Consider the following 12,862-nt stretch of genomic DNA (forward strand, 5'->3'; position numbering starts at 1 on the left):
TTTGTAGAAAGTGTATATGAGAATTTTATTTTTTTATTTACAACCAAATAAAAATAAAACAAAGCAATCAGTTTTTAATCACCTAACTGTTCAAAATATGATCAGAGTATACATAATTATAATCACTTTTCAAACACCTGTATGACCCTTTTTTGATTAAGCATTTTTCAATCTTCCAGATGATCAAAATGTGACAATAAATAACAAAAAATTGTCACATTTTAAACACCTCAATGATTTATTTGTGATTGGTACACATTTGTTGTTGTATTTTAAATTGAACTCCTCTTTAATCATTACAGGGAGTCACTTTCGAGTCCCTTTCTGATCACACAAGCGACTTAATCAATTTTTGATCACCAAAAGGACTCTAAAAAGACTCCTTAATGTGATTTTTGAAAAAACAGTTTGGACAAATTTGAATAATTTGCCATTCACCATAAAATGAAATTTAATGAATTGTGAATTATGTAGTTATAGTTTTAAGTACATTGAATTATCACCCTAGCGTTAAGTATATGAATTATTATATTTAGCACTGAACTATTGTTATTGAATAAGTATCCTAATTCTACGCGGTTACTTTCGTCATTTCCCTATTTTGAATTGTTAAAACTTAACGAAGTAACCTAGGCTAAGCTTTAACCTTTTAGAAATTGCACACTTACTTTTACTTTCAAATCAACAAGCAAACGGTGAGCATCCTCTTCTCTACTCTCTTTTATTTGTCTCTTCTCTTTTTCCCAATAAAACAGAAACCTACGTTTTATAACGTTTTTCGAAATCTTTTCTTTTTATTTCATGCTATAAACATCATCATTAAAACAATATTATCTCCCTTTGGTTGAGAAATAATATTGTCACAACAACTACAATAATACAGTCCACTTAAAGGTTTTGGATTCCTCTTGGTTGTCTTTCCCTATCCTGGTTTGGAATCCCCCTCTCCACTCAGTCATTTTTATTCATGGTCCTCCGTAACCGTTCACAAAGAAGCAGTGATCTTTTGTTATAAACAGCAACAACTATGAGGTAACTTCATCATACTTCTCGTACATACATTTATACCTGCGGTTCGGTAAGTGATACAACTTTTTTATTATTCTCCCCATAAGTGAAGTGATAGCCAAGCACAAAACATAGTGAAAAAAATCAGTGAAAAAAAAATATACATATATATGTACATACATCCCAAACGAGCGAAAATCAAATTAACGAAAAGAATTGCAATATTTTACAAGAATATATATGTACATACATACATACCTGCGTGTTCAAGTGACTTGTGTTTGGCTAAGCATAAAAAAATAACATATTAAACTAACAACAACAAGCCATATATCAGAAAAATATTACAGTGAGTGCAAAAAGAAAGTGTTAAACTTTGAAAATTAAAGCTGCAAATTGGTGGAAGTTGTGTAACAGTGTTTGTGTGTGAGTGGTAAAAAAGCTGTCCGTCCGCATAAAAGTGACGTAATATAGTTAAAGAATATATATCGTGCCATTATTGTCTGTCTGCAAAGTAGCGGTGCCTATGTACAAAAGAGGTCAGCGAACCCGACACTTTAAATAAGTGCAAAAGAAGAAGAAGAACGGCGTTCCAAAAGTACATAAAGAAGAAAGTGGGAAATCGAAAACTGCAATAAATAATAAATATATTTACAGTTATTTACACGATACATAGATGCACATAAATAAATACACATATTTTACACAATATATGCGAAACAACACACACATACACACACGTACACACATAAAATTCTAAATTTTTTTAACAATTTCCATTTACCATTTAAAAATAAAACGTTATTTGCACCCAATAATTACACTCATTTCACATTAAATCACCTTATACATTCTTTTCGAACTCACTGTACTAATACAACATATACGGTCTTTTGACGCTCACTATACAACATAACAAAAAGAAAATATAAAACGAAAGAGAGATAACAAGAAATATCAACAACAAAATTCATCATTACCCATCAAACACACTGCATATACCCATCATATATACACACAAGCATACATATCTACATTAATAGCGACAAACAGCTAAAGCAACAGCTGGATATTCTAACTACGTTGAGAGGCGCCAATCCAGCGCTGTAGTTAGAATAGAGAAACACAAAAAATAAGAGAAAACTAATTTCTCGTTGAATAAGGGGAAATAACCCACACAACCAAAATTAAAATTTTTAAAACATTTCATGATTTTTTCAACGCATATATTTTAACTAATAATACTCAACTAACCCGCATGTGTAGTATAGTACATACATTCATATATACATAAATATTTTTGATTCTTATCTGGGTTGCCATAAAATACAAAAAACATCTCGTTTTTTGTGGTAAGTGAAAACAAATATTTTCAAACATTTAAAAATTTATGTCTGTGCGAAAAAGTGGTTAGTAAATTCGTTGGCGAATTTGCTACCCTTTTTTGATAAATTCTTGCGAAAATTACGACATTTTGGTCGAATTTTTAAATATTGTAACTTTTTTATGGGATTTTGATCCGAAAATTTTTTCTACAATTCCGATTACACGAATTGAGCAAGCTATTTGTTATCAAGCTTTAACCCATAGCTTATAACATTAGAGTTGCCAGTTGTTCTGTTCACTCATTTTTGGTCGAATTTATTAAAAATTTTTGGTCGAACTTTTTTATTGAATTTTTGATTCAGCTCCACGTCAAACATTTATTATAAGTGGAAAGCAACAAATCGTACTACGTGCGATAGAGTTGCCACTGTTCTTTATCATCCCAATTTGTTCTACTATTTTTTTGGTCGGCTTACTTTATTGACTTTTTGAGTCAAAACATTTTCAAATCCAAAATTTTCGGGAAAATTTATTAAGATTTGAGAAACTCACTCATAATATTTGGGAAAAGTTGCCAGTTTTATCTGAACTTATTTTGGTCGATTTTGAATATTTGGTCATTTGATTATTTTTGGTCAAATTTTTTTTAATAAGGCTCTAGTTGGCGGGAAATTTTATTACAATCTGATTGTGTTACCCCGAAAAGAGTTGCCAATTCGTCGGATTGTCTCAATTTGGACGTTTAACTAGTTTCTCGAATTTGGTCATTTTTTTAAATAATTATTTTCTGTTGATAATCTGAATGATCCCTTCATCATTCTGATATTTTTTGTTAAATTTTGGTAAAGTTGTTCAGAATTGTCAGAGTTTAAAAAGTTATTTGAACATTTTTGGAAATTGTGCCTTTGACTATTTTTTGGTCGAATTTTTTGGTATTAATAATTCACTAATTTCTATAGCAATCGCCATTGTTTTTTTCTAATTTTTGAGCTGAGATACCCAAGCAAGTCGCACATTGCAAAAATTGGTCGAATTTGTTATTTTTCGGTTTTGACTCATTTTTAATTTGGTCGTGTATATGCATATTTGAAGCAAGTTTTCCGCATTTTTCTTCAATAGATTGGTTTTCCTGCAACTTAGAATTCATTTATTGTGCAAAATTTCGCTCCAAGTTCACAAAAATAACAATTTGGTCGATTTAGCTATTTGGTCGGATTTACAATTTTTCCATTAAATACAAAGTTGCTCGGATTTTTAATTTGGGAGAATATTTTTTGAGTATTTAAAGTCGTCTTATTAGAAGGTTAGCTAATTTCAACAAAGTTGCTTTGGATAATTGTCCCCGCTCTTTTCATTCTTAAAGGTTATATAGTCACCCTTTAAAACTATTGCTTTGGTTTCGTAGTCACCCCTTAAAACTACTACTCTTTCTATTAGCAACTCCCCCTTTTCTTTTGTTCGAAAAAAGCTTAATTTGTTGATTTTAGCACTCTATTCAAAATGAGTTTAAACGCTTCTACATCCGAAGGCTCAAATAGCCAAATTTCAGACGGCGCTCGCCCTTCAGTCAGTTCCGCACACACATGTCCAGAGCAAAGTAAGTTCTTGTTTGAATGTGACCTTCTGCTCAATTTTTGTACTCAATTCGAGGCTAGTGACATTACTGATCAAACTGATACCGTTTTAGAGGTTAAATTGGAGGATTTAGAAAAACGATGGCAACGTGTTCAAAATGCCTATGAGAATTTAATACTTTCCCCAAAAGCGGCTGGTATCAAAGATTTCAAAGAGAATGCTATGGTAAATTTAAATGCAACCACCGAGGCCTACTATACTGCTAGATCACAGATTTTAGATATACTTAGGATATCAGGTGCAAATAATGTAAAAGCAAGGCAGAGTATTGTCCCTCCTCATTTTTCGCAAGCTATAAATCAAGCCCCCGTTACAAAGTCAAGCGTCTGTATCAAAGTGCCACCTTGCGATACTGAGGTATTTAAAGGAGGGTACGAAGAATGGCCGTCTTTCCGTGATATGTTCACGGCGGTCTACGCGGATCATCCCGAATTGTCTCAGGCTCAAAAACTGTATCATCTTAGGAATAAAACCAGAGGTCCTGCCGGTGCGATAGTCAAAAGATATCCGTTGTGTGACGATAATTTCAAATTGGCATGGGATGCTCTGAAGGCTAGGTATGAAAATAGGCGTGTTTTGGTCGACAATCAGCTTAAAATCCTATTTAATATCCCAGTTGCCACAAATGAAAGTAGCGAATCACTTCAGAAAATACATTCTACCGTTTCCGATTGCCTCAGTACTTTGAAAACTCTCAATGTTAATGTTGAAAGTTGGGACCCCATATTGATTCACCTTATTTCTACAAAATTGCCAGACGAAACCCTATCTCATTGGGAGCAATCTCTGAAGTCCCACAGAGAGTTGCCAACTTGGGCTCAATTAGATGAGTTCCTTGTAAATCGATTTGAAGTAGTTGAGAGAATTTCTAGCATTCGTACCACCAAACAAAATAACTCTGCCCCTTCTCAGAATTGTAATAGATTCCAAAATCAGCCGTCTCAGAATAGATCAATCACGTTATGTCCACTTTGTAATGGGAATCACGCAATAAGAGAATGTCAAGAGTTTCGACAACTTACCTCCCATCAGCGTTTAAGTTTTGTATTCAAAAATAAACTTTGCTCGAATTGTCTTTCCCCGTCTCACATCAAAATCAACTGCAAAAGTATCAATACTTGCATTATTTGCCACAAATCACATCATAGTCTTCTGCACGTCAACGATTCTTCTTCTCACGAAGATGGTACTGAAAATAAGTACAATCCCAATAAATCGTCTTCTAAATTCTCCCCAAAACAAAATTACTCGTCTCCTCAAGAAAAGCCATCAACGTCAAATAAAAAAGGCTCCAATGTTCAAGCTAATTTCTCTGCCAATAATGACATGATTCTCCTAAGAACGGCTCTAGTGCAAATTGAACATCTTGGGGAACTGTTCACTGTGCGAGCGTTAATTGACTCTGGGTCTCAAAGAACATTTTTATCTGAAAAAATCAGAAATCTTCTCAAAATTCCCACCATTCGAAGCCATTTTGAAATTTCTGGAGTTGGAGGTCAACAACAAGTTTCTGATAAAGAGTGTGAGTTGACTATTGTCTCTAAAAAGTGTGATGTTCGATTCTCTATATCTGCTATTATCCTTCCCAAGGTAACAAAGCCAGTGCCGGCTCTTTCCTTTGAAATTGCACACCCATCTGATCTCAAAGAACTAGATTTGGCAGATCCACACTTTAATAAGTCCTCACAAATAGACCTCATACTTGGTAATGACGCCGACAGATTTATAAATCTTGAAGGCATTAAAAAGAATATTTGTGGCAATACTTCCGCTTATAAAACTATATTCGGTTGGGTTTTAAGTGGACCCATTAAAACCGAAAGTGTTCAACTCTTCTCCACTACAATAATTGAAAAAAATGAACCTCCAATAAGCGAATTGCTAAGGAAGTTTTGGGAACTAGAAGAAGTTCCAAATGTACCAAAAGTCTCCACAGCAGACCAGTTCTGTGAAAAATTTTATAATAAAACCACTTCACGTTCACCTGATGGGCGTTACATTGTTCGGCTTCCTTTTAAGAAGGAATTTGCTGACTCAATTTATCTCGGCTCGTCTCGTCTCATTGCATTGGCACAATATGCTCGAATGGAAAAAACTTTATCTCATGATCTTGACTTACGTACCGAATACAGCTCGGTTTTAAACGAATATGTCGCGTTAGATCATGTAGAAGAATGCTCGTCTCGAGAAGTCTGTATTGATAACAAATACAACTCCTATTATCTTCCTCATCACGCTGTTGTTCGCCCCGAACACAAATCAACGAAAGTACGAATTGTTTTTAATGCATCTCGCAAAACAAAGTCCGGTTATTCGTTAAATGATGTTCTCCATACCGGCCCAACTCTCCAAACAGATTTAACGTCTGTAATTTTAAATTGGAGAAAGTACCCTTATGTCTTTAGTGGAGACATCCAAAAAATGTACAGACAAATACTCGTACATCCTCATGATAGACCCTATCAGCGCATTTTATTCCGTCAAGATGACGAAGGCCACATAAAAGATTACCAACTTAAGACTGTAACGTTTGGTGTGAATTGTGCGCCGTTTTTGGCGATCCGTACACTGTTGCAATTGGCAAAAGATTCCGAAGACCAATATCCTGATGTGGCAAAAATTTTACGGCAAGAAACTTATGTCGACGACATTCTCTCTGGCAGTTTCTCAATTGAAGAAGCTATTCAAAAGCAAAACGATCTTATTAATGTTCTTAAAAGTGCTGGTTTTCCTCTGAAAAAACTTACCGCTAATGACCAAAAAATTTTGGCTAATATTGACACCGAAGATTTATATGATTGCGATTTCCTCCGCTTACATGAATCAAGTTCGACCAAAACATTAGGTATGAAATGGAATGCATTCTCAGATCAGTTCTCATATTCGCTTGGCTCACTTTCGACGAACTCCTCTATGACTAAACGCATGGTTCTATCGGCTGTTGCACAGTTATTCGATCCTGCAGGGTGGATTGCCCCAATTATTATTCGGTCGAAAGTTTTAATGCAACAGTTATGGTTAGAAGGTATTGATTGGGACGATAATTTAAGTCCAGAGTCTCAATCGAAATGGAACAATCTCGTCTCCGATTTCCAAAATATATCATCGATTACTATTCCTAGGTGGATTCAGTATTATCCGACTGATTGTGTGGAAATCCACGGATTTTCAGATGCGTCTCAAGCCGCATATTGCGCATGTGTGTATGTTAGATGCCAGAATAACAAATCTGTAGTGTTCTCCAATTTGCTAGTTGCAAAAAGCAAGGTTGCTCCTCTTCAACCTGTCTGTTTACCAAGACTTGAGCTCAGTGGAGCAGTTCTTCTCGCAAAGTTGGTTAATTATGTGATTTCTACTTTCGATTTTAACTTCACAAGTATAACTTTATGGACAGACTCAACAATTGTTTTAGGTTGGATGTCAAAACCTCCTTGGTCATGGGAAACTTTTGTTGCCAATCGCACGGCTCAGATTCTGGAATTAGTTCCAAATGGTGTGTGGCGTCATGTACCCACGCATGACAATCCAGCCGATCTTGGCACCAGAGGATGTAGACCTCAAGATTTAGTGACAAATCCTTTATGGTTTAATGGTCCCAAATGGCTAACAAACCCCCATTCTGAATGGCCCAAGAAAAATCCAATAGCTATCCCAGATATGGGAAAACGTGCAAACGTACAAGCTATGGTAGCCGTTGAAGAAGATACCGATTTATTGAAACCATTTTCCACTTATCATAGAGCTCTGAGAGTATTCTCATATGTATATCGGTTCTACAACAACTGTTTAAGCAGGAGTAGAAATTCCCCCAAAATTATTTCCCCGCAGTTTTCACACTCTGAAACTTTTTCGGCCAAATATGGACTGATATATTTTTATCAGCGCAAATTTTATGAGCAAGAATGTAAGGATTTGGAAGACGGCAAAGATATTTCACTCAAAAGCCCTTTAAAATCCCTTAATCCGTTTTTAGATCACAACAACATTTTGCGTGTTAATGGTAGATTGGCCAACGCAGATCTTCCCTATAATGAACGACATCCCATGATAGTTTCTGGAAATTCTCGCTTCTCTCGGTTGTATTTATTACATTTACACTTATGTCTGGCTCATGCAGAGTGTAATCAAATGTGCAGGATGGTCCAAAACGAATTTTATATATCTCGTCTCAAACCTAGAGTGAAAAGCATCATTCATAAGTGCAAAACATGCATAATTTTCAAAAAGAGACCTTGTACCCAGATTATGGCCCCATTACCTCCAGAAAGATGCGCTTTGACTCCCCCTTTTCATATAACTGGTATTGATTTTGCAGGCCCCTTTGAAATTAAGAGTTCCACTTTGAGAAATGCTCCCATTCTAAAAGGTTACGTTTGCTTATTTGTGTGTTTTGCAACCAAAGCTATCCACTTAGAGCCATGCACTGAACTCTCATCTGCGGCTTTCGAGGCGTCCTTTGCTCGATTCGTTGGGAGGCGAGGACTACCCTTTCGGATAGTATCTGATAATGGGAAGAATTTCATTGGTGCTAGCAGAAAGTTGCTTAGAGAATTTTCGCATTTTATTAAAGCTGTTCCCAGTGAGATTGCTGGCAAATATTCTACTCACGGGTTTGAATGGCGTTTTATTCCACCACATGCACCTCATATGGGTGGCTTGTGGGAATCAGCTGTAAAAAGCTTTAAGCACCATTTTAAACGGATAGCAGGAGCACACAGATTTACGTTTGAACAATTTGCGACCGTTTTAGCTCGTATCGAAGGTGTTCTCAATTCTCGCCCCATTTCTGCTGTCTCTGAAGATCCTTCTGACATTACCGCCTTAACTCCAGGACATTTTCTTAGAGGTTCCCCAATTATGGCACTACCCGAACCAATATCAGAAAATCTATCTCTTGTAAATAGGTGGATTAAACTAAAAGCTATTCATCAGCAATTCGCAAGAAGATGGAAAGAGGATTACTTAAAATCTCTACATAAACGCTACAAATGGAAAAACTCCACTCCCAATTTAAAACCTGACGATCTAGTTGTCGTAATGGACGATTTACTACCACCGAGCGAATGGCGGTTAGGTAGAATCGTAACAACACATTCTGGTAGTGATAGTCACGTGAGAGTGGCTGAAATTAAAACAGCTTCTGGTATAATTAAAAGACCAATTGTCAAACTTTGCTACTTACCTCTTCTCGATTCAGATACGTAACGTTATAGTGCTCATTTCATATACCACCCTTCTCATCTCTACTCAAACTCGTGTCATTCTCTACTCAAGTTGTCTCATTCTCTAACTCTTCTCACTTGCTACTCTAAAATACTTTTCTCAAGCTCGTCTCATACGTCACTTTGAAGAACGAGTAATATATGCGCTCAATGAATTATCTCGTCTTATACTCGTTTACTACACATGCACATTATCATTTCCATTTCCACCATGCCATTACACTTTACTAACAATGTTTTACATTGTAGGTCTCGTCGCAACTCTAGCACTCGGGAACTGTACCAGTGTGTCATATGTGATAGAAGCCATGCCTTGCGCTTCTGTCCAGAGTTCGTTCTGATGCGAGTGGAAGACCGAAGGAAGGTAGTCCGAGACAATGATTATTGTATGAACTGCCTCGCCCGAAGCCATCAGGTGCGAAGATGCCACTCTAAAGTTGTTTGCAAGAAGTGTGGCAGCCAGCACCACTCAATGCTGCACCCAGAGCCCTCTTCCACTGCCATCGTTCGCCATGAAGACTCCCAAGAGCTGTCACGAGCAACGATACACGAGCGAGTCGTACCGCCCAACTCCCCAAGCCGACACAGAAGGCAAACCCGCTCAGGACATCAACCTAGGCAGCAACATAGACCAAGACAGCGCCAAAATTGTCAACAACAACACCATCGGTCGAAACGCCAGCAACAAAAACGCCACCGTCAGCAACCGAAACGTGAACAAACACAGCGTCAACAATCCCAACCGCAACATCATCCACGCTCAAGCGGCCGCCAGCAAAATTACCGTCACCACAATCCACAGCCCAATCGCCCACAAAACAACCACCAGCAGCGCCCACGTAACAATCGTCAAGCTCACCAGTCTCAATCACGCAACATGCAGCTAAAGGCGCCAAGAAGCAGTGTCCTTATGCCAGATCAGTTGGTGTTGTCCCAGGCAATCAAATCGTTGGCTGAAGTCATGTGCGTCGCCTCATCAGTTGCACAAGTGCAAGGCCGGCGCCATGGACAAATTTGAATAATTTGCCATTCACCATAAAATGAAATTTAATGAATTGTGAATTATGTAGTTATAGTTTTAAGTACATTGAATTATCACCCTAGCGTTAAGTATATGAATTATTATATTTAGCACTGAACTATTGTTATTGAATAAGTATCCTAATTCTACGCGGTTACTTTCGTCATTTCCCTATTTTGAATTGTTAAAACTTAACGAAGTAACCTAGGCTAAGCTTTAACCTTTTAGAAATTGCACACTTACTTTTACTTTCAAATCAACAAGCAAACGGTGAGCATCCTCTTCTCTACTCTCTTTTATTTGTCTCTTCTCTTTTTCCCAATAAAACAGAAACCTACGTTTTATAACGTTTTTCGAAATCTTTTCTTTTTATTTCATGCTATAAACATCATCATTAAAACAATATTATCTCCCTTTGGTTGAGAAATAATATTGTCACAACAACTACAATAATACAGTCCACTTAAAGGTTTTGGATTCCTCTTGGTTGTCTTTCCCTATCCTGGTTTGGAATCCCCCTCTCCACTCAGTCATTTTTATTCACAGTTTTCTAAATGCTATCTGGGATGTTGGAAAGTATGTATGTAGTTGTGTGCACAGGTCTGGTATAGAATTTACTATTATTTGATTTCATCATTTAGTTTTAGTCTAATAATCTTTCTACATTATGACGTCATTCATTGTAACTCCCTCTGTTCTCTCTCATATTTATCACCTCTGTCCCATTTGTTGTTTATATTCATCCGTTTATTTGTATGTGCGTATGTGCATTTGCGAATCGGCTAGCATGTCGTGTGATCATTTTGGAACATTCTACATTAAGGAGTATAAATACGGGAGAGTAACAGATGGGTGGGTGAGTTGTAAATTATACTGCGAACTAAAATCGTCAGTAAAGCGTAAACTATGTGAACTGAAGTCTTGTGTGAATAACTGAAGTCAATAAAGCATTGTTGAATCGTAATCTAAAACGAACCCTCGTTTAATTTGGTACAAATCGTATCGGGGAATAATACAACGTCTACACGGAGCTAAGTTAAACCTTAATTCCGTAACAATACTTTAGGTGTTTTTTCATTAATAATAAAATAATACCTTAATTTTGAAGACCCTTCCATCAATCTATTATTTTGACTATCGGCATTTTTACTTTTATAGTGTATTGCCCTTTATATTTACATACCTATATAATGGCAAATTCACACACAACACATCATACGTACATACACACATAAAGCTTAAGTAATTCCTTTTGTTGGCAAAAGTCATTGTAAAGGATTTGCATGCTTCGGGGCTATTTGGTGCAAAAAAAACTGAAATGAAAACCCAACGAGCAGATCATCAAGTCGTTAGTAACTAGTGGTCATTGTGAAACTGTTTGTGTGTCTATGACCCTATATGTGTCTGTGTGTTTACATCAATTTGTATTGGTCGGTCCCTGTGATTGTTCACATGAAAAATTAAAAAATCAGTTATTATATCTGCATCATTGACTCTAGTCTGCCAGTCCGCATTAGCATTGAAACACAGTTGCAGTTTGAATTACATGTCACGTCGAGTGTAGTGGTGGGATATATGAGTGGTTTAGATACTTACATAAGTAATGCTTTTTTTTCAATATTTACAATGGTTACATAATTTATGCAACTCTTTATGGTTGCTGCTTGTTTAAAGAACTGCTTAGCTTATGGAATATCATAGTCATGGGAAGAGTTTGTAGGCATCAGAACAGTATTGGAGATTTGAGTAGTTACAGTTATATTGTGATTAAATAGGGAATGGGCACACAAAGGCCCGGAAAATTCATATTTATGTGGAGAGTTTCTTTATAATTTAGATTGGTTAGTTAGTTAACAGTTTACCATGAGGTCTGCCCTGGGTTGTATCATAAGGCAAAGGACACAAAGAAAAAGAATTAAAGTGGTCTGAAACTAAATGTTACTACTCGTGGTTTTATTTTTAACATATTCTAAGTCATCAAATAGTTATTTTTTCCTTAGATAGATCACTATGGGCCACTAAAGCCAATTTTTTTGATAAATGACTATTGCAAGCCATAATGGAAATGAAAAAATCACGGAAAAGAATTTGGTAAGAATTTTACGGAATAACTCGTGAAGATATAATAGGTCATCAAAACCCGTTAAGTAACATATTCAACGTACGGGAGATATTTGTATTGTATTTTCGAATGAGAGATGCCAGTATTATTTGTCTCCCAAAGTTCGAACGAACTTGGTTAGGTGATTTAAAAGGTACGTAAACGAGGTTGTATAGCGTTGAGAAAGCTCTATCGTTTCAGGTGTTGATATCGTTCGATTTTATGTGTTATGAAGGCCATTGTTCCCAACCTAATTTATTAATTTACTTTGGTTATCCACGTTTATAACCATGGCTTATATAGCCACTATTTTTGACTGAATTGTACGCTGTTGGAATTTAGAGTAAGTACTCAATGGGTTAAAAAATTTTCATTTTGAAAAATTTAAACTTCAAATCCATGCAATTATTTTTTGAAGGTTTTAAATACACTTCAATTGCGAGTCGACTGTAAAATTATAGTTCGAGTTTGCTAACAGAAAAAATTTCAATATGTGCTTAAGGTACCCTTTCCCATACGAATTGGTTGTGATAAGGGATTTCTCTTCTA

General features: G+C 36.2%; 2 protein-coding genes across 11 annotated transcripts in view; one reads left to right on the forward strand and one right to left on the reverse strand.

Annotated features, from left to right (window-relative positions):
- The window catches only part of LOC141387003 (uncharacterized), a 321,944-nt gene that overhangs the window by 238,961 nt on the left and 70,121 nt on the right, over positions 1–12,862 (reverse strand). The window lies entirely within an intron of this gene.
- On the forward strand, positions 432–10,735 carry LOC141387004 (uncharacterized). Its single transcript, XM_073956009.1, has 2 exons — positions 432–1,032; positions 9,441–10,735. Exons 1-2 carry the CDS (start codon positions 1,028–1,030, stop codon positions 10,207–10,209), a joined length of 774 nt encoding a protein of 257 aa, XP_073812110.1. The 5' UTR covers positions 432–1,027; the 3' UTR covers positions 10,210–10,735.

Source organism: Musca autumnalis, unplaced genomic scaffold, assembly GCF_047663935.1.
Source record: "Musca autumnalis isolate F117 unplaced genomic scaffold, ASM4766393v1 scaffold_5, whole genome shotgun sequence".
Taxonomy (NCBI): domain Eukaryota; kingdom Metazoa; phylum Arthropoda; class Insecta; order Diptera; family Muscidae; genus Musca; species Musca autumnalis.